Source organism: the organism of the source record quoted next, unplaced genomic scaffold (assembly GCF_019419815.1).
Source record: "Pyrus x bretschneideri cultivar Hongxiangsu unplaced genomic scaffold, Pyrus_bretschneideri_v1 Contig111, whole genome shotgun sequence".
NCBI classification, from domain to species: domain Eukaryota; kingdom Viridiplantae; phylum Streptophyta; class Magnoliopsida; order Rosales; family Rosaceae; genus Pyrus; species Pyrus x bretschneideri.
The window spans coordinates 80271-103448 of NW_025999404.1; the positions used below are offsets into that span (position 1 = coordinate 80271).

The 23178-nt window shown below is 39.5% G+C and overlaps 3 protein-coding genes across 3 annotated transcripts; 1 reads left to right on the forward strand and 2 right to left on the reverse strand.

The window, feature by feature from the left end:
- Positions 1–1278: 1278 nt before the first annotated feature.
- On the reverse strand, positions 1279–2402 carry LOC125473972 (extradiol ring-cleavage dioxygenase-like). The gene has a single exon (XM_048577398.1). The coding sequence runs from the start codon at positions 2247–2249 to the stop codon at positions 1449–1451; it is 801 nt and encodes a 266-aa protein (XP_048433355.1). The 5' UTR covers positions 2250–2402; the 3' UTR covers positions 1279–1448.
- Positions 2403–7629: 5227 nt separating this feature from the next.
- On the reverse strand, positions 7630–11030 carry LOC125473973 (WD repeat domain-containing protein 83). The gene is made up of 6 exons (XM_048577399.1): positions 10770–11030; positions 10351–10671; positions 10076–10183; positions 9945–9990; positions 9615–9746; positions 7630–7898 (listed from the first exon to the last, which is right to left on the reverse strand). Exons 1-6 carry the CDS (start codon positions 10976–10978, stop codon positions 7815–7817), a joined length of 900 nt encoding a protein of 299 aa, XP_048433356.1. The 5' UTR covers positions 10979–11030; the 3' UTR covers positions 7630–7814.
- A 1329-nt stretch (positions 11031–12359) lies between these two features.
- LOC103941886 (egg cell-secreted protein 1.2-like) lies at positions 12360–13093 on the forward strand. The gene has a single exon (XM_009352086.2). The coding sequence runs from the start codon at positions 12616–12618 to the stop codon at positions 13066–13068; it is 453 nt and encodes a 150-aa protein (XP_009350361.2). The 5' UTR covers positions 12360–12615; the 3' UTR covers positions 13069–13093.
- The last annotated feature ends 10085 nt before the right edge of the window (positions 13094–23178 follow it).

Consider the following 23178-nt stretch of genomic DNA (forward strand, 5'->3'; position numbering starts at 1 on the left):
TGAAGCTGCCAGCCTGAAATAGTTTTCTTACCGTTGTAACTGTTGTAAGTTGTAATCAGTGCAAAGAATGCCAAATAATAGTACGATGATCTATACATCAGCAGGCCTCTAGCCTCTAGCCTCTAGGTGAACAGTCAAATACAGCTTCAGGTTCTACGAAGCATCTAAGAAGACGAATAGACACCTGAGCAAATAATCTGCCATGCAAATAAAATTGTATGCACTTTAATTTGGATTAGTACAATCGATCAGAAAATTAACTACATAACTCAAAGAAACATCCAAAATACATTTCATCTTACAATGTAGTGCACTTGCATGCCAATCTACTAAAACTATCTCAGATATAAGCATACAATTCTTTACCGTATCTCCATCCTTTACGTACCAATGGAGCCTATCAGTGACCTGCAGATTCAGAGTTATGCTGTTAAGAGTTCTCTAAGGATTCATGGAGTTTATAATCTAAAAGACAACATTCACAAAGTCAATACTTTCATTCTACGCAAAACTAGCAAAGAGCCAATGGGTACATTCAGCCCATTACATAACTAACTGCATCTTGTTATCCTTTGTGCTCGCCGGCTCCTATTTGAGGAAATAAAATGTAAACGAGGTGTGAACAAAAGTCTCTTCCAAGTTCCAACAACTAAAAAAATTAAACCTGAAACCCTTCCAAGTATTATGAAAAGCGTAGTATAGACGGTGTTACCAAAAGAGGTCACTGGGATCATGAAAAAAGTGACCCCCCTGAGTAATACGACCTTCCTCCACGTCTCCCTCAATTGTGTCTTCGCTGTAACCAGAACACTAGTGTCCACCATCCTGCACATAATTCAAAATTATTTAACAATAAAGACAATAAAATGACCCTATAAATTACCTTATACCAAAAAACAAAGGAACAACATTGTAGTATATACAAGTAGAATGGAAGCAATCAGGGGCAGTTCCAGAGGAAACTCTTGCTACATACTCAGCCGTAGCCTGTCAAAGCATAATATCAGTGCCAATTGCCAAACATTAGTTTACAGAAACAAACAAGATTTTATCAAAAACAAAGCTACAACCCCTTGCTTTCTCAAGCAGAGGCTCAACTTCCATCCTAAATGATTCGCCAAAGCCAACCCGAACTCTGAGTTACTTTGATGTGTCATCTTATTGTCATATTTGTACGCAGGTATTAGGCTGTGCAATATTAGCAGGTAGATTAATTCTGGTAAACAAGGATTAGAAACCCAATATATTTAGATAATCGCAGTAAAAGAAGCAGAAAAAGAAGGCAAACAAAGTGAAATTGGATAATGGGGTAACTGACAAATTAGCATTCAGTAATACACAATCATTCATTCATGGCAACTTTATTGACATGATTGATGGCCGCAGCCGCCACCGCCGCGGCACACCCTATTACAATCTTCAACTGGAAGCTGCAAGTAGTTCTGAGTTCAAGGTGATGTAAACTGATAGGAGGCATACGAAAGAGCACCGAGCTCCCAGCTGTCGTGGATTTGCTTAGCCTTCGCATCCGGACCAGCAGCCCCCACCGCTACATGCAGCGGGTAAAGGTGATCCGGCCAAGGATGCGCCATTTTCGCATGCGGTGCCTTCTCCACGTACTTGTTCACATCCTCGTACCTTCCTTCGAGAAGAGCGTCCTTGAACCATGTGTCAAACTCGAGAGCCCAAGGGACAACACCATTGCCCTTTGTCTTCTTCAACGCCCTTAAGTTGTGAGTGGCGCTACCGGACCCCACTATAAGGACGCCCTCCTCCTTGAGTGGAGCCAGCGCCCTCCCCATGTTGTAATGGTAAGTGGCGTCCCTCTCTGTCTGAATCGACAACTGGCAAACCGGGATGTCTCCCTCCGGGTACATCAACATGAGCGGGACCCATGCGCCATGGTCGAGCCCCCGCTTGCTGTCTACGTCCACAGGGCCGAAGCCGGAGGACGTAAGCAGCTGCTTGACGCAGTTGGCGAGGTGGGGGGAGCCGGGGGCAGGGTACTTGAGCTGGTACATGGATTTGGGGAAGCCGTAGAAGTCGTAGATGGTGTCGTGGCGGCCGGAAATGGAGTTGACGGTGGGGACGGCGGTCTCCCAGTGTCCCGAGATGATGAGAATGGAGGTGGGTTTGTGAGGATAGACCGTGTCCTTCCAAGACTGGAGGAATTTTCTGGCCGGAATCGACTCGTCGATGCTCAGCGTGGGGGATCCGTGCGATAGGTAGAACGTGTCCTTCACTGCCATAAGAATCTTTTTCCTTCTTCTTTGAGAATTCAATGACCACAAAAACGAAAACCCAACAGCAAGAAAATTTCTTCGATTTGGAAATATTAGGGATTTGGGAATTTGTGAATTTGATTTAGGATGAGGATTAGGTATAGAGTCCCCTTTCCTCAGGATCCCACCTAACCATTCGGGTCTCTGTAAAATTAGAGATAATCGCAGTATAAGAAAAAGAAAAAGTGAAAATTTGAAAAAATAACCAAAATTTGAACTTCAATAGTATTATATCTATGTTTTGAGATTTATTATAATTATAACAAAAGTTGATATGAAAGTAATAATATATCTTTACATGATAATTGTATCAAAATAAAAACTCAGAAAATGAATATTGAAATCCATTTCCACTGCAAGTTCAAAGACAAAACATACCAAAATCATATAATGCAGAAGAAAATTGCCAAATACAAAATGATACTAAATTTGAAATTGACAAAACCCAGCTTATAGAGAATCATCTTCTTTTTTATGCTAGTTAGATGCCCCAAACTTGTTAAAAAAAGAAAAAATTGCGAAATGTAAACGAATCAATGTGCGTGGTGGGGTTGTGCCGCAGTAAATCTATATGGACATGCTCTTCAAGAGGTACCAGACAAGAGTGTTCACAGTGTTGGAACTTGTGTTTTTATGTGGGACTTGGAGTCCCACATCGCCCAAACCTTTAGTGAACATCACTTTTTATAAGTGAGTGAACTCACTTATAGTTTGAAATGAATTGGACCAAAACTATGGACCTTGGGCCTTAGACTTGGAGGGTTTGGGTGTATATATTAAATGTCAAACCATTAGACAACTACTCAAGAATGGAACTATTTCCATTGATTATATTAAATCTAAGGAGAATATTGCCGATCCTTTGACAAAAGGCCTATCCAAGGATCAAGTGGCATTTACATCGAGGGGAATGGGTTTAAAGCCAACTCAATGAGTTATAACTTGACGGAAACCTAACCTAGCTAAATGGAGATCCCATGGTCTAGGTTCAATAGGCAAACTAGTTGAGGAAAACGCAAAGTAAACAACACAATATCTTTACTCATTCTTATGATGGAAAACAATGTGTTGCCTGTAAGACGAAAAGGGTGAATAACTATTCTTAATAATGCTAATATCTTATGATTAAGATGAATAGAACAGGATATTCTTTATTAGCATTACCTATATGAGATTGATATGGGGTCGCATCTTTGAGAATTGGTATGGCTACAATTCTCTAAAGGTCTCATGAAATCAGGATATGTTCAGGACCAAAATGAACACAATCGTATGAATTGACGTGTGTTAAGATGTGATATGTGTGATACTTATTGTTTCGATTTTACTACTAAGAATGATCATTTCAATATAGTAAATTCACTGCTTCATTAGGTAAAATCGATAAGTACTCACTAGAGAAGGTTCAAGTCCAAAAGACACCTATTCCGATGCGTATCATATCTAAGTTCTCTGGAAAGACATTACTAATTTAGCTAGTATCTTATTTCAATTCAAATGTGGGGTATTGCTAAAGTTTGAATAGAAAATGTGGGGGTATTGTTGGAACTTGTGTTTTATGTGGGACTTGGAGTCCCACATCGCCCAAACCTTTAGTGAACATCACCTTTATAAGTGAGTGAACTCAATTATAGTTTGAAATGAATTGGGCCAAAGCCATGGACCTTGGGCCTTAGACTTGGAGGGTTTGGGTGTATATATTAAATGTCAAAGATGGGCCTTGGGCCTTAGGGCTCTTGGGCTCGGATGGACGAAAAACACAAGTTACGTTTTTGATTTTTGGATTCAGTTTTTTCTGAAAGAATAAAACTGATTGAATAGTTACGTTCAGTTACATTCGGTTTTTTAAAAACTGATAAGCATGAACGGTTGTATTTGTTCAAATTATGCCATTATATATATGGCAATAAAATCAGAAACTGTATCATCAATTTCATTTTCCTTCCTCCATATTTCACAGAGAAACGCTCAATCAATTCACCAAGAATCCAAGTTCGTGTGCAAGAACTTGGATTAGATAATTGTATCCTGCAAGATAGACGTCCATTTGAACTACTGCACTGGTGTAGGGGCGTATTTCTGTCTTAGGAGATTGCTACTGCAAGCCTCTATCTTCCTAACCAAGTCAGTGTTTTGTGGTTTATTAATTGTTTATATTGTTAGATATATATATATATATATATATATTGTATCCTTGTGAAATTTCTATTCGAAATAAACTGTGCAATTGTTGTATAATATATACTTAACATTTGATTGGTTCTAACACACAGTTGGAGCAATCTTCCTCAGTTGTCCATGAGGCATTCGTGGAAACAAATGATGTTCGATAGGTGCTACCGGAGGAATGACTCGATATGAACTGGATGTGCTTGAGTGATGTCAATGAAAATGCTACTAGCACAAACATAACCCTCTCACTGGGCAAACACGAAACGAGGAAAGGAAACCATGTCCAGAAAACAAGGATACCCATGATGTTCAATCCTTCGTTCAGGACATTCTGCCTTGAAAACGAGAGCAAGATGTCTTGATAAACAAATTAACCCTCCCCACCATCTTAACCAGATAACAAGTTTTGTTTATCACGCACAAATCAAACTGAGAAAATCCTTGTGTTTGAGTTTTTTTGGATCTATATTCAAACACTCTCCTTATCTGTCAATTTCTATTTTAAGGGTATATTAATATTTTTAACTTGTGTTCATTAGGGACGATAGTGACATGCGGTATTTTTTGGATTATACCTTGGCAATTATTGGTATGATGGTGACACCTATATATGTATCCATGCTCCACATCTCGAGCAGTATGAACCCACCTCCCACTAAGGTCCCACTATGGTCAGATGCAACATTTGAAGCAACAAGTATTTTAGCTGGCAAACAAAGGGTTTTGGTACTATGGAGGTGCCTTTTGAAGATGGCGATGACATAGATTGGGTTACCATGGTGGACTTTGAATTGTGGCAGTACGGCTTTGATTTAACTGCTGTGACCACTTTTACAACTCAAAATGTGATGTCCATGGGTGATAGTAATGAGGTACAACCAAATGGAGGCGTACATGTCAAAAACCGAAAACGCAAGAGAAGTATGGTTGCGGCACACACGAATAAATCTGCCGGCAATTTTTATGCTTACGTGAAAAGCCTAAGCTATGATGTTGAGGGAAACGCGAATTGGCAGCCGTATTTGAAAAGGGGTGACATTTTTGTCGACAAGCAAGATCTATCAAGAAGGCTTCAGTTGAAAGCGATTAAAGGGAATTTTCAGTACAAGGTCGATACATCTTCGAAGGGGCGTCTCATTGTCAATTGTAAGGATGCATGGTGTCCATGACGGATTTCCGCATACCAGATAGATAATAGGGAGTTTAGGATTGCCAAAGATGAAGTCTCCCATCAGTGTGATTTGGCTTTGTTGAAGGATTGTTACCTGCAAGTCAACACATGGCTTATTGGTCACATGATGAAGGAAAAGTTCAATTATCCCGATACGGTATACATCGCCAAGGATTTTGTGCGTGATGATAAAACCACTCTTGAGGTCACATTTGGCCATAAGTCAGCATCTTAGGCTAAAGGACTGGCATTGGCATTGAGATGCGATTCACCTGAGGACTCATATGCCTTTAATGGTTAGTGGTGTCGGTTATGAGCAACACAAATCTGCTTTTTTATTTGGGAGTTTCAATGTCACTTTTCTCTGACACTATTGTCATTTTTTTTATTTGTAAGCGCTTTCCTTTTTCTTGGCGGATTAAGGGAACTAATCGACATCAAAAGCCTTTTCGTGACGCTAGCAATGCTGTCGGTTCTTCTATCCGCCATTACATGAGTTTTTGTTGGATTTTTCCTTAATATCAGACATGAATGAGTTTTTCTTGTCACTTTCTAAAATGAAACTACTGGGTACTTTTGTAGTAGTGTTGCGTAGGTCCACTTGTGTCCTTTCTTGGGATGAAGTGACCAAGCGCCTTGCTCGGCCCTCGAAGTTGGTGGGGATTCGTAACTGAGCACTTCTCTTGTCAACCATTATGTCCCTTCGTAGGCCTATATTCCCTTGTATGGCTGCCATGTGGCATGAAGTAGACGCTTGACTAGGCTACCCTTTATGTTCCTAGAGCCTTGTGCCCAAAAGTTGTTAGTTGCCAACTTGCCCTCTGGTGCTCAGAAGGTGTTTGATAGAGAAGTGTTCGGCCCGATTGCTAATTAGACATTGGGAGGCCATGGGCTCCTTAAAGTGCTTGGTTTCATTTTTCCATGCTCATTGGACTTTTGCTTTCTTTGGGGCAGTGTTCATTTGCCCATATTCCTTTGGGCCTATCGGAATCGGAATGAACCCTGCATTAACAAGTCTCCTAACTCCTTGTCCAAGGGTCCTTCCCTGCATTAACAAGTCTCCTAACTCCTTGTCCAAGGGTCCTTCTTAGGTAGGGAGTTGCATGAGTCGGTCGGATTCGGGGGTGGCTGTTAGGCATTGCGTCACATACCCGGAATGGTGGGCCTTTGGCGGTTGGCTCCTTGTTTTGTGAGCGCTTGGCTAAGAATTCCATTAGTCACCAAATTTTGAATGGGGACCTAGTGTTGTTAGAAGTGGGTGCTTGCTCAATTTGAGTCCGCTGCGAGTTGGTGGCTGAATCGAGGCGTCTTCACATTAAATGCCGCAGATATGCATGGCCTTGTAGGCTGCGAAGTCCTTTCAGGCCCCTTCCATTTGAAAAGCAAAGCTACCGAGTCGCCACGTGTCATGATCCAATCGTTTGGCACCTCTTTTATGAATAGCTGGGATCGTCTGGTCATGTCCATATAGACTTTCTTCGGAGTAAATTCAAATTTTTATAGTCGCTTCAGCTAGAATCGTGCCATTTTTCGTACCGCGTCTTCCTCTGTTACCTCAACTTAGTTTCCCATGTATGTGCTTTCTCCTGCTTTTAATTGGTTTGTTTTTGCAAAGATTTTTGTTTTCGTTTAGGAATTCTACAATGTTAGTTTTCGAACGATCCGTCGGGGACCAACTCTAGTGAACGCAGGTAGAGACGTCAGCTCGGGCACGATCAATTATTTGGTAGGCATAATGGGCCGAATGCTCTAGTACTGGGGTAAAAGTAAAAGGCACCCTCTTGATATTCTCCTAAACCACTTGAGGCTTCAACTTTGAGCTCTCTCATGCCCTCTCATCTCGTTCTTCATTCACCCCACCATGAATTAAGCGTGCGAGCAATTATCTCCTCTTCGCGGATTCTCACTCTTTCACAGGATTTCGATTATTATTCGAAATGGCGCTTGGCTTGGACATGATTGGAGATTCACCTGCTCTATGTCCATGCAAAAACATTGTGCAAATTGATGGAAAGTTTCGAAATATTTAACCAATCAAGGTATATATAACAAATTTCTATCATCAATACAAGGTGCTCGAACGTACTTGTCCATTGAACAGTAGAATAGTCATTGGAAAATCTCCGTGCAGGGCAAGATAGTTGGTACAAAACAGCAACGCCTCGAGGTCCAGTTGCTTAATTGCTTCTTCAAGTCTTCCACACCCTAATGGTGCCATCAACAGACGAACTTATCATGCAGTTGTCCTTTGGGTGATAACTGACACTTGTGACCTATAAAAGAAAATTCAACCACTTTTGTTTGACATTGTATTCCAAACCATTCATTACATAGAAAACAAAACTTGAACATTTTCACAAACTAAGATGTCTAGTGTTATTGTCCTCAGGGGATGACGGATGATCGCTTCATTCAACAATCAACATCCATATTTCAACAACGGTATGGTTCTTCACCCGGAACAGATCCTGGGCCACACAACAATACGCACGGAGGAACAGGAAACATATATGGTCGAGGTCAAAATCAAATGTACATGTAAAATTTTTGATTCTTTAAACTAGTTTGCTTGAGAAAGAAGCACAGCAATGATAAAATGTTGCAACCAATACACTACTTTTAAACCCCTTCAATCACGATGAATGTTGCGACACAATTTCTTGACGAAGTTTGTTTTGAGATCATAGAATAATTTTGTGACAGGTAAACTTCGACTAGTTCACAATTTGGTCTTTTCAGTTTGTGTTTTCCATACTCACCATCGAAGTTTAACTCGTTTTGCATTTTCTTTAGCATTTCACTTTAAAACTAATACATTATTGAAGTACCCAGCAAGCAGCAAGCCCTTAAGACTCAGTCTCAAGTTATTGTGGAGTTTGCTCCGGGGAGAGAGCAATAATTGTGGGTGAGGTTTCCAACTTCCCACAGATAGCAGTCATATATGCCTGTGGAAGCTCCCCAAGTTCTACAAGGACAGTCTGATTAATTCTATCTGAGGGGAGCATTTCATAAGAGGGAGGACTAACCTCCATGATGTTTTGTCTACTCTATGACAATAAATCGGAACAAAAAGGACGACATATTAGTATGTACCAGTTCACAATATACAGAAAGAAAAAGCTTTACCAAAAGCTACCACAATTGAATAGCAAAAAAATATAGAGAAAATTAAAAAAGAAGAACATGTTAGGATTTTGGCTCATAAAAGTTAGTGTCCTATTTTGTTTAGGATTGTATTAGGGAAACGGTGCACCAATTCTTCTCCTCGACTAGGAAAGAATCATAGTTTCCTTGTACAATTAGATTAGGAATCCTAGAAGTCTAATTGGAATAGGTAAGAAAGTCTACTTTCTATTTCCATAAATAGAAAACTTAATCAGAAAATAGGCATGTAAACCACAACCTATACTTATAAATAGGGTGCGGGAAGGCTAGAAATTAGGGAGAAAAAGCCAGAGATAGCTGAGAGGGACAAAGAGGGATTAGTTCTAGGATTTTGCAAAAGTACTGTAACTCTATTATTAATCAAAGAAGCCATGGTTTCTCTACCCAAGGAAATCACAACTGGACGTAGGCAAAAGTTCTGCCGTACGGCCCGTACCAGTATAAATCTTGTGTGTTTCTAGTTATTCTCTAATTTTCTAAGTGTAGTCTATTGCAGGATACATCAAAGAGCAAGATCCAGAGGAAAATCAAAATTATAACAGAACAATTAACAAGGAATCACAAAGAAATACACCTTAAAAAGATGAAAAATATCAGAACTGTAACAATATGATGAAAGACAGCGTATTATTCTTAAATTTGTTGACAATCTTATTCAATTAGGCTGGATTCTTAAATTTGTTGACAATCTTATTCAATTAGGCTGGATTAGTCACACGTACAACTTTATACACAAGAAACAGGAAGAGGTGCTATGAGCATTCAACATCAACATTATTTTAAAAGTAAAAACACAATGATTGGAAAAGAAAAATAAGCTTTACCACTGATGAATGCGCTCTGAAACTTGTTGCCACAGATGCATCTACCAGATCCCAGAAGAAAATGTAACCATCCTCCGACCCACCAGTTACATGGGCATCAGTATTGGTAAGGCAGCAGTCCAATTTGTAAGACTGGTACAGAAACAACCAATTAAAATGATAAGAAGTCATGAACAAGAGAGTAAAACTTACGTAATACCCTGTGTCAAATATTGCATAGTCACCACTGGATACAGAGAAAAAGTGATGAAAAGAGCCGAGAACACACATGAAGGGGATGGTATAGTAATAAAAATCACAAGGAGTCGCACTACACAGCTGCATACTAACCTTACAAGTGTGTCCTTTGTATTCTTGAAGCAATTCACCAGAAGTTCTATCATAAGAAACAGTTATTGAATGGAGCGTGCGTGCAAATTAAGCAAGATACACGTCTACAATAAGTAAACTCAAATGTATACCTGTCAATAAGGCGTAAAGTTGAATCTAAGCAGCCAGCCAGTATGCAGTTACCATCATTTGACATTGAGATGCAGTTTACAGGCTGCCCCAAGTCATCGGATAGTTCTCTATGTAATACAACATTAAATATCGTCACAATAAGCTCACGAAATTTCTAATTAAACTTCGGTGTGTCTACATATTAGCATTTTCACAAAGTCACAAAGCAGTACAGCTGAACTAAAAACATGGGGTTTTTCGTCTCTGAATTTTCAGGGCAATGTAACAACATTACCTCCCAATACGCATGTCAAATGTTCGAACAGTTCCATCAACACTTGCACCAATAATCTCGGTCTTTGTCAAACAAACAGACATTACACTATCTGTAAATGTGTCAATTATCTGAATTGGTTCAATGCTGTGAGATCTGCAGTCCCAAGCACGCAACGACTGATCGAAACCAGCGGAGACAACAACCGACGAATACTCATTGAACTTGACAGCATTCACCTCCCCTTCGTGTCCCCGAAACTTTCGAATCACTCGACCCGTGGCCACATCCCAGTAAAATATTTGTCTATCACCTCCGCAGGAACACAATTTGGAATTGTCCCTAAACAACAATTTACATGGTTTCATCGGAATTTGGAAATTTGGGTTCAATCAAAAAGCTCGAAAGACAGAAGGACAACATTAAAGTTAGAGACTTACGAGGTCACATGAACGTCGCGGACTTCACGGCCGTGGGATTTGTAGGTCTTGATGTGGATGCCGCGGTGAGGGTTCCATAGTCGGATGGTTCGGTCTTTGCCGGCGCTCAGGCAGTAGTTTCCGTCGCTGTTGAACCTGGCGGCTAATACAGCGCCCTCGTGCCCTCTCAGCACGATTGCCTCTTTCGTTGGCAATTCCGATTCGCTCATCTCCCACTTCGACTCCCTCCTTCTCTGCTACCTCTTCGCTGCAGCTATTTCTGGGTTTGCGTCTGGACTATTTGAGTTGGGCCTAAAGTCACGTTTGTTTCTGGGCTCACATTTTAGAAAACGATTGAACTTTAAAAGATTTCTATTTGCATCCCAAATTGAGTTTAGATCGTCCCCAGATCTCATTGTTAGGAGCTCAAGAACCAAGAAATCTGGACCACTTCGATTGAATTCTCCAGCTCTCATGAATCCATTCCGTTGGCCACCATCTCACACAAAAACAAGTGTCCTTATCTCTCTCTTTGAACCGTCCAAATTTTAAGGTCTTGGGGCTTTGGATAATGGGATATGGAGAGGATCTCAACTCCCCAAACTAATCTTTGTGCCTGTTGCAAACATGTGTCCGGTTAAGTTGGCTAAAACAATGTACTTTTATTGTATCTAAGTTTAAATCTAGCATGTAGAAGATTACTATACTTGATTAAGATTTTGGTGGTTTTTTAAACAATAATTTGTCCTAGAAATGCTAAGAGAATTGGACTTAGGATTTTGGAGAAATGAGAGGCTATATATAGGGATGTGGCTGTCCCTATATGGAGAAATGGGGACCGGCCACTTATGGTGGTTTTTTTTTGCTCTAATTGCAAGATATTATACCAAGTAATATCTTGCAATTAATTAAGAAATTAGTCAATTAATTAAGGAATTAATCAATTAATTTTGGTAATTAATCCCAATTTGAAAAGAATAATTGGGAGTTACCTTACGGGTATGGATTTGACGAGGAGTGATAAGAGGATTTAAAAGAATACCATTTCGATGACCTTTGACCTCGATTGAGCCGTTATTGTCTGTTGCATGCGCGTGGGAGTCCCAGTGTGATTGAAGGGTAATTTTATCTTTTTTACCCAAAAGTCCACGTGTCGCCTTCATATTTTTCTTGATTATTTTTGGCTCCACAATATGGTCTTTTTTGAATTATGAAAATCGTAAGGATTACAAGAATACATATAGGGGATTGAGTGATCATATGAGCACTCAACTAGCTCCTTAATTACACCACACAGGCTGACCTAGGGAGCCTAACTAATCACCTTGAATTAAGGAGATGACAACAAGGAAAAGACCTCTTACAATTGCTAAACACAAGAAAATAAGAAACAGCTATTAACTAGGTAAAACACATCTCCTAGAGTTGACTTAAACCCTAAGAAACAGCTATACCGAAAAACCCTAATATCCAAAGGGTCTTTCAATATACTAAACACTAAGTGGCTCCAAAACTATATATATATATATATAATGGAAACGATGAAATTGCAGTTCCGGAGTGAACGGTGTAACGCCTCCTGAAAACCCACCAGGCATCAACATTCAGCTCATTACCTTGTTTCCAATGTTACCGTTTGGTGGAATATTAAACAGACACCAAAATTAAATTATCAATCCCCATGATCATGAAACTAATAAACACCTTAATCAATAATTAGCAGCCCTCTTAGGTTTCTCACCGGACTCATCTCCACTATAAATTATTTCCCAAATCCTCGCATTTTCTTCACTCAGTCAGCCCTCAGATTTTCACCAAAGACAAATTCATACACATATTCCATCGGTAGTAGTAGCAGTAAAGTACAATGGCTTCCCTAAACGTGGCTTTCCCGGTGGCAGTATGCCTAATATTCTTGGCTGCAGACCACGCACTTGCAGCAAGAAACGTGATTAATCCCATGCAGCCAGGCTACAACATCCCAATCACCGCAAGGATCAAAACTGGAAACGAAGGGGATGGTGGATTAGCGGATTGCTGGAATGCCCTTGTGGAGCTGAAATCATGCTCCAATGAGGTGGTTCTGTTTTTCCTGAATGGGCAGGCTGATATAGGGCCCGACTGTTGCAAAGCCATTGCCACCATTACACACCACTGCTGGCCTGCAATGCTCACTTCTATTGGTTTCACGGCTGAGGAGGGTACCATTTTGCGACGCTACTGTGATGCCGCTGCATCTGCTACTAGTACTAATTCCTCCGCCCCTGCTTCGCCACCTCTTGCTGCCACCGCCACCACGCCTGTTCCTCCCGCCCACTAATGCCACGCTTGTCACCTCCTGCCAATTAATGCGACCGTGTTGGTTTAATATTTGGCCCTTTAATTAGAGAATAAAAATATGTATCTCCATTCTCAAGTAGTACTACCTACTCCTTAATTTGTTGAATGAATGGTAATTTTAATTGGCCATTTCTTATATGTTTCGCATCGGTCGAATTTAATTCCATGTTCCCTCTATTTGTTATTGAAGTCTAGGAAGTAGGAACCTGATAACTAAGAGATGGGCGGGCATGCTTATAGAAAATTCCAGGATGTTGTTGAATACTTTCAGTGCGTCGAACGTCTCTGATATATGTACGTAGGCAAGCTAATAGTATAGTGTGGTGCATCATTTAGCCAATTTTGGCTTCTATGTGGTGGATGGAATGATTTGGTTCTAGGAAGTAGGAACCCCTGATTTTGTCCAGGATCTGCTCTATTTCGAATAATTTTTTATCACAAATGGTCTCTCAAATTGGCACATTCTATCAAGATTACATTTAGAATTGAAAATCAATCAATGTATTCATTGAAAATAGTTATCGAAAATCAACGTGGCAATTTCATCACAATTCTGTCAATTATGCGCTCTATTTAAATAATAAAAAAGATAAATTACATTTTACGCCACAGGTTTTGATGCAATGGTAACTTCATACAACATCTTTAAAATATTTCAATCTCATACCTGACTTAATATTTCATTGCAATTTTATATATGCGTTAGTCAAACTGTTAATTTGACCGTTAAATGATGACGTATCAAATATAAAGCTCATATATTTTTGCTGACGTGGCAAATAAAAATAATTAAATATTAAAAAATTAGTTAAAAAATAAAACAAAACTTAAAATTACAACTTGAGAGGGCAAAATAAAATTAAAAACTTAAAAAATAAAAAAAATCGATGATCCAAATTCCAACACCACTTCCACTTCCCCTTCCAAACGGAAAAACAATTTTCGATTCCTCCACTTCGAAACGGAAATGAGAGCCCCCATCCCCCCTCCATGTTCTGATTCACCACCACCATACCATACAACCCTTCATTCCAAATACAGGCTCCAGAACCTCATCCACCACCAGATTCAACGGCCCCAAGGGCGCCGCGTTTACTGGAGTCTAGGACTATGGAGCTGGTTTAGATAGGGCTATAGGCGCCGCATTGAGGGGTTTGGGAGGTCAATGTGGTCATTCGTTTGAGGATGGAAGATTTATAGTTCTAACAGAGGATTTCTATCGAAGCCGATGAGGATTTCTTGGAAATGACAAAGAAATTGAAAGGGATTGGAACCGATTTCAGTTGACAGGGACTTGATTTCTCGTAATAGAAGCGGCGCGCGGGAGCGGTGGTTTCATTTGACGCATCGCTTTTTGGGATCCAAGTCTGATGCTTGCTCTTTTAATTTGGACATTTCTAGGGTTTGTTTTGGGGAGAGGAGAGGTTCTGTTGTTTTCGCATTTGTTGTCGAGGCAGCCCAGCTCTGTCTGTAGAGTTCCCAAATCATCATCTTCTTCTTCTTTATTATTATTTTTTTTATTATGTATTTTAGCTACATGATAATATTTAATTATAATTGTGGGACTCGAGTACGTGCCACGTCAGCTCATAACAGATTTCTTACAAAATTTTGATGAAAATACCAAATTTATTTTCTACATCTATTTTCATGAACTACTGATCGATTTTCATTTTCGAAACCATCTTGATGGAATGCATCAATTTTAGAAATAATTTATGATAAAAATCCTTTTGAAATTTTTATTTTAATTGAAGAAATTTTTGTGCAGTTTTTGCCCGTCTTTTTTTGACGGCCCTTATTTAATCTTTCATTAATCATTCATAAATTACTATAAAAAGTAGGAAGGTTATATATGAAAGATTAAATAATAGGATACCAATTAAGTATTTAAAAATATGAAGAGGTGTGGGAAAAGTAGTTAAGGGTGACAATAGTTATTTTTTATCAACTTAAATTCTCCCTCTCCTCAACAACAGTTGTCATCTCCTTCGCCCAAAACTCTCCCTTTCCCGCGAACGGTTTCAAAACATTTGCAGTCGACTTTCTTTTCGTTTGAAAACTTCCTTCTCATTCGAAACCCAGTCGAAGTTGTGTAGTGCTTGTCATCTCTAGCCCAACATTTGAAACTCACTGCACTTCCACACAACGTTTTAGAAAATTAGGCGAATTTGGTTTGAAACTTTTCCAGTTGGTTCAATAGAAAGGACGTGATGCTACTACTATCCCTAGTTGTAACGATAATTCTACTCCCCATACCAACCCAACCTTGGTTTCTAGCCAATACTTAGAGTAGCTTTAATTCATCCACATCATCAAGTACGAGAAGAACCTTTTTATTGTGCAAGAACTTCTTAGTGAGAATGCTTACACGCTCTTCATCTCAAATTTATGCAATCCTTTCCTTCAAGAGCGGGAAAATAAGTCTTTTTGCAAGATCAATGATGAGTCCATATTATGCCATATATTTTACCCCATTCTTAGTTATAGTTTATTGGTTATTTTGGTATAATTTTGATACTTTGTTATGTATTTTCAATGTAGGACATTCGACTTCCTTTTGAGAAAAAAGTGATCAAACGGTTGAATTTTGAAGTGATTCTAATTGGAGGATGTTCGTGAGTCTTTCAAGATGATTGTATCAAAATTTCTGATTTTTCTACCAAGCCGTTTAACCGTGATGAAATTAAGACCCAGCGCGCAGCTTTCCCAGATTGACATTTTTGGACGTTTTGGGTATTTTGGAGGTCAAGAAAGCATATTTTGAAGAAGATTCCTTCTGAGGATTTGTTAGGGACGTCTTCAGCTTTCAAAAGAGACATTTTGGGACTAAATCAGAGTTGATTTGATTGGTCAAAAGTCTGATTTTCTGAGAAGTCCAAATTTTATTTCAAATAGGAAACTTTTTATTTCCTAGTTTTTCTAAGTTTTTATGTTTTTAATTTTTAGAAGACCTTTTCTAGTAAGGATTTTATTTTGTAGTAGTATAAATAAGGCTTTTTAGCCATTAGGGTTAAGGAGGGGAGAACGCACGCACTACTTTGGAAGATTCAAGTTTATTTTCAAGGTGTTTTCTACCCATGTTTTGAATAATATTTGGTTTTATGATTGTTAGTAACTAGTTTGTTTGCTAGGGCGAGGCCACAAGCCTTAGCAAGAATATGTAGTTTCCTTTTAATTTGCTTATGATATTATTGACCCTAAAAACTACCAAGCCTACGTGGCGTGCAGGCCAAGTAACTAATAAGCTAACTACATCTTTCAGTTATGTGCAGGGCGTGCCAACTCATCGGCCGAGCTCGGCCGGGGAGTAAAATGTGTTGATGTCACGTTGGGTGTGCTGCTGACTTCTGCGTCTTGCGATTGCGACCGAGGAAGGAACACATCTCGACCTTTGGGTTTTAGAGCATGAAGACAAGGTTGCTAGTTTTGCGAAGTTCACAAATCGTAGGCGCCAGGTTCAGTCACGGTGATTATATTCGTGAGAGTATAAGCACATCAAACTGGCACTAAACTATATGGACACAAATACTCAAAAGAGATGTATGTCTTGATGGTAAATGGGGTTCGGCCGTCGGAATGCTGACTCTGAAACTTACTTGCGAGTATCCAATCATAAAACAACTCAGCCTTCAATGTGCCGAGCTTAGTAATTTGTAACACCTCACTTCGCTGAGAAGGCTAATGAGATGACCTCTGCCAACAAGGATTCAAAAATCCTTCTTGACCGAGACTTGGATAAATAACCAGTCGGCCTTGAAGCAATGTTGTTTATTCAACCTGAAGGTGCTCCTCGGTTGGCTGATTTTACAGGTCCAGTGTTGTGTATCCAAACTGAAGATGTTGCCGGTTGCTTACTCAGTGCTGTTTATCCAAACTGAAGATGTGTTGGCAGGAAGAAAGGGGAGAAGGCTAAAATCTCAAGGGTTGTTGAGAAGCTTTGCACATGGCAATTTGTATGTTGAATTGGATGGGCCTTAACTAATGCACTCTTTTCTCCATTTATAATAGCAAACCCTTTCATAGCTGAGCTAGAATTGTACTCGGATTAGAACTCCTCATCCTAATCTGATTAGGTCTCGGCCAATCCTAACTCCAATAGGACTTTGAACCAAGCTCTTTAACAAACTAGATTCATCTCCTAGATCTTAGCCTTAAAGACTCATTGTTACACTAGGTTTCAACTACCCCACTTTTATCTAAATCAATCACCCTCATGATGGGATTCGGTCGATCCTCACTGCACAACCCATGATAATTTTAGAAGATTACTGGGCCGAGAGCGGCTCTAAGCTCGGCCTAAAATAATATTTTGGGCCTAAACATTGCCCCCTCGCTTCTAAGCCTTCGGCCTGCAAGTTCTGACCGAGCCTCGACCTTGAAGAAGCGAAATAATCCCTTAGCATATTCCTAATATACCAAAGAATACCAAAGACCTCAAATGCTCCAACCACCCAGGAGCATTTATTGAGCACGATTGCATAATCCCTTAAAGATGTCAGATTCATTTCCACGTGGCAGTTCCTCAGCCCACCTGTCCGTCTCTAATAATAACATTTAAAGCGTGCGAGTACCTAAAACATCCCTTCGCCATAAACCTCGCTGTCATACATAAATGTGCATTCTCAATCCATGAGTTTTTTGGTCTCTTCACCTAGATTCTTTGAATATCCATCCGGATTACAAAACTCTTCGATTGATTTTACCCCTCATTCTTTTAAATGCTTATAAATACTCATGTCATCTTCATTTGGATTTTTACGCTCTCAAAACCTCCAAAAAACTCTTGGTATTTACTCTTAACCCAAAAAAGAAACCATACTTCAAAACCCAGAAACCTTCAAACCTTCATCAATGGCTGCCAACACCTTTATCAATAAGCTTGGCGAGGAATGCAATAAGTGCAGGGAATTTATCGACTGAAACTCCATTAAGTCCATCTGATCCGAGGGTGATTCGAGTGCCTCCCACCAAAATTTGGGACCAGTTTTCATGGATAATGTCCCAGAGTCAATTACCAACATGTTGAAGGCCCACTGCGTTAACCCCCTTTTCCAAGTGTACTATTGGTCGAAGTAGGAATCAGCCAGACCCCAATGAGCTTGGCTTTCGACCATCGCAACGTGGGTCGCTTGGGTCATTCGCATGGAGCCACACTTCGGCATTAAGTAGAAAACCCTTAGTATTTTCGACGCCATCAAGCTTTCGACCCATGAAATTATTATGGATCGAGAACTCCTGATGGTTGCCCTAAGTTTCTGGTGCTCGGCCACCAACACAATGGTCCTCCCCCTTGGCCCTATCGTCCCAACTGTGCTAGATGTTACGGCTATACTTGGCACCTCATCCTCCGGTCTCCCAGTCGATGCTGCTTTTTCACGGTACGAATTCAACCTTGACCTGAACGTAGTCTTTGATGATCGTGTCGTCGAAGTCTTGATGAAGAAAAACCAAGGGCTGTCAAAAGAAAACGTGCAAAAATTGCACAAAAATTTCTTCAACTACAGCACCTTGATCAACCATTTCATTGGCTTGGAAAGGGAAAGCCTCAAGATGGGAGAACATGAAGCCTTCTTGTTCTATTGGCTCAATAAGTTCATCTTTTGTACCAAGTCAAACAAATGCTTGCCCGAGAACATGTCAGTGGTCAAAGCCTTGGCTAGCAGTTATGTCTTGGCTCTCAGCTAAGCCATCTTTGCCAATCTTACTCAGTGCTTGGTTGAGGTGTCTGATGGGAAAGTTGACCCACACCAGAATGGCTCGCTCTAGGTCTTCCTACTCTGGATGTAGGTCTATTTCTGCACACTGAAGTTGGAGATACCTAGCTTCAACTCTAATGAAGCGATGGGTCTTCAACTAGCCTCGTACCCGTTTTCTTCTCACTTGGCCGAAGACATATTCAAATATTTCTTCAGCTTTGAAAATTTTTCTGAAGAGGAATTTCTGGTTTGCCGCCTCCAGAAATATCCATCTTCCATTAGGCTCCCTACATCAGTGTGGGGAGAAGCAGAAGACGTAGATCTCAACAGTCTTGGGGGTTGTTCGTCTTGGCTCGTGACCTTCCCTTCGGTTGCGATGCTCGACGAGCCAATTGGGAAGTCTACCATCCTTATTTCATGGCTTGTAAACTAGGCTACCTTCAAGGCTATTATCTGCCATTACTTACTTCTTACTTGCTTCTGAGTCGAGAGTGCCTCTCCGGTTCCTCGAAAAGGGAATGTGATGAGGTCGAGAAGAAGTTCCAAGATCGATGCGCCAAATTCTGCCTTTGGCCATATACCCCAAAGAACGACAATACCAGCACCTTCGTCGACTGGTGGGATGTGTACATCAAGGATTTCTTTGGTATCTCGGTCGAGGAAGTTTCGAAGAGACTTTGGCGATCAGCCGAGGAAAACTCTCAACCCAAAATCCAAAGAAACAACATAAGGTTTATACCTTGTCCTTCTCTTTGTTATATCTACTTAATTCAAACTTCGTTCTGACTCAAACTCAGTTTTTCCAAGTGGCTGTTCAATAAAAAAGGCTGAAGTGGTCGTGATGGTCGCGGCAAAAATGAAACTCGCTTATCCCCTAAAGAGGTTTGTGATGCGAGAATTATACGCATACAAATTAAACCCTCTTTTTGTCAATTGTAGTATAAGTATAAGTAGGGATCGTTCTGGACCGGGGATTAGGAGGGATTGTTAACCACTTGGATTTGACTTCAAAAACGTAAAAACAAGTTTAAAACACTATACTAAAACTTAAAACAAAATAAACCATGAAAGAAAGATTAAGACTAAAACTTAAAACAAAATATGGGGGGGATTTAGGTTTGGACGAGATTAAACTAAAGTGGATAGATTGCAAAGAAAACAAATTGTAAATACGAAATTGACGGAAATGAATGGATGGGAAAGCTAGCTAAGGGGTTCATCTCCACACATGTTATACTTGCATACAAACCGATTTCTAATTGCATTTCAATAAACCATGAATTCTCAACGCCCCGGGTTAATTAGGTCCGCTTAAATTAACCGTCAAGTTTTCCTTAAGTTAATGAATTGGATGATTGCATACGACAATCCAAAGCATTCCTCACAAGTTCCCTACATGAATTGCATAATAGAGATACAAGCAAGAATCATTAAGCATCATGAAAACTATAAGTGTTGACGAGGCATTCGTTACTATGATTGCATGAAACTTATGCCAAGAATATGTTTAACGCGATTGTTTATAAGCAACCTCCACTACTTGTGAATATAAGTTCATAACTATTACGTGAAACTCACTTATATTCTAGCGTCAAATTCATGCATGAAAATTAAGCGTTCATTCTTAATAAACATACATAAATAGGTTATCAATCAAACAGTTAAACAAATTGAATTCATAACTTATGAAACGTAATTAAAAGTAATCAAATCATATTACAAATATAAACATAGTTTCGAATCACCCCCTAGCTAAAGGGGGTTTAGTTCCTCATAACTTTGAAATCAAAGAAACACCTAAACATTCCAACAACTCAAACTTGAATTGTATGAACGTTTAGGCACTCTTCTCTTCCTCGTTGTTGTAGCACAAGGTTTAAGGATAGGTTGGTTGGGGGGATGGAAGTGTGGAATGGAGTGGAAATGCAATGGAAAATGGAGAAGGGGAAGTGTTTGTGTATTACAATGGAAAATGAGATGATTTGGTGAATGGAATGAATGGGTATTTATAGGAAGAGAATGGGTGTTAATGGATGTTTGTTTAAGGTATTTGGTGGATGGGAAAAGGTGTGGATGGTGGGAATTATGGTGGATGGATGGTTTAGTGGATGTAATTTAGGGTTTATTTAGGTGAATGTGGATGCATGGTTTAGTGGATGTAAAGGATAATGGGATGGTGTGGAATTAAAAGCTAAAAAAAATGGGATAATGGGCATTTAAGTGTGAATGGAATGGTGGGATGCACTAATGGAAATTATGGAATGGAATGGTGGGATGCACTAATTAGGAGGAAGAATTAGGGTGAAGGGCTTAATGCATGGATTTGGGCCTAAAATGCCCCCCCTTGCATGGCAAGGGAAGGAACTTGGGCTAAAGCCCACGGCATTGGTTGGAATTTGGGCTAGGGCATTCGTTTTGTGTCCTAAAGCGCCTACAAGGACTTCAAAGTGGCTAGAAAATACGGACGTTTAAGATTTAGGAAAGGTTACCAAAACGGGAAACTTAGGGTTAACTTTCCTAAAATAGGAAACCTTGTTTGAGTAGGATTCCTCGTTTTGGTAAGAATTCATCGTTGGAGTAGGAATTCGTCGTTTCTTCAAGTCTTCAACTCATTCATTCCTCTTTCGCTCCAAAAAGCTCCACTTTGCATCTTCTTGCACACTTTGGCCTTATAATCTGAAAATACACAAAAGTGGCCTTAAACACTGAAATAGATAAGTAAACACAACATAAATGCACGAGAACAAGCTAATTAAGTCGCATGAATATGCTCCTATCAAATTCCCCCACACTTAACTTTTGCTAGTCCTCGAGCAAAACAAAACAACTACAGTAAACAAAACGCAACAAAACAAACAAAACATAACCTAAACCTTCCAACGTTTGCCTCAGGGATTTCCAATGAAACATGACATGTCTAAGATCATTACACACATAGCTTTTAGTCTTCTTTCCCCTCAAGCACGTACTTACTCATAGTCACCATTCACTAGTTCGCATTTAAAAACATATTTTGAATGTAGTAACATGCCTTAGAGAATTCCCTCAATTCCTCACTCGTTATGCACTCAATTTTCACTCAAATTTTCTGACTACACACCCTACACTAGTTATATGTGAGAAGATTGATGTAAACATGAAAGACTAGTACTCACATATGTTATAACAAAGAACCACCATTCTGGAGTAATTAAACGTGTTTAGATATGATCTCATGAATGGAATGCTACTACTTAGATGCGAGAACCAGTGACACCATATGCTCATACCAAATTCAAACTCCACAATTGAAATGCACAACACTCAAGATAGAAGTCAAGGGTTGTAACGGGGCCTGGGGTATTGGCTAACAACGAAAGGTAGGGATAAACAAAAGTTCTTTAAGCAATAGCAAGTAAAGCAATGAAATTAAGACCTAGAATTCCCTTAGAATGCAAAAATCAACTTTTAGACAAATAGGGGAAACACAAACAACTCTTAGGGCCTAATTCATTGTTTTGGGTCCTTACTTCAACAACCAATACTTTTCAATTTTTTCTTTCAATTTTTTTTTTTTTTTTTTTTTTTTTTTTTTTTTCAACCGTGCCTATGGCACATAAACTCACATCCATAATCCTTCCCCCACACTTATTTTCTGCAACACATTAATCAAAAGGAATTCCTTGCTTACTATGCTTCAAGAACAAGGGTAAGGATGGTCCTAATCTAGGCTAGGTGAGGATAATGCGGGTTAACAAAGAATATGGGCTAACACGGCTCAATGGGGTTAAACTTAAACACAAAATGAGTGAAGGGCACATGGCTGTTTGGCTTTGATAGTAGTCACTACACAACTTCATCTTGAATATGTGGTATGCAAATCAATGACATGCTTTGAATGAAATGGGCATGAGTTCTAGCATTTGGAACTAAGTGATGAAACGCCTTCTAAGTAGTAACCAAGCAAAGAATAATGAGATCATGCAACGACTTTAGAAAACAATGACGCACAGATTATTACTCTCCAAATAACGTTTAGGCTCAAGTCTCACAGGGATGTATCGTTTGTTTAAGTTCCTTCCTTCAAGCATGTTACAAAAACTAATTTTTATCATTTGTGATTACATGTGAATTCGTAAACTATAACGACAACCAAGCATAAACCAAAGAGTATATCAAACGTCCATCCATGTTTGTAACTTTCTTTAACCATCATGCAATTAAAAACCAAATCCTCATCATTGTGTTGGAAGGTGACCTACGACACAAACACACAAAAACAACTCTTTTTGGGTTTTTCAAAACAATTTTTCAAATTTTTATGGTATTTTCGGATTTTTAAGTCAACACACACTAAAACAGTTTAAAAACATTTTAAAACAGCAAGGAACAACACTTGAAGTTATGGGTGA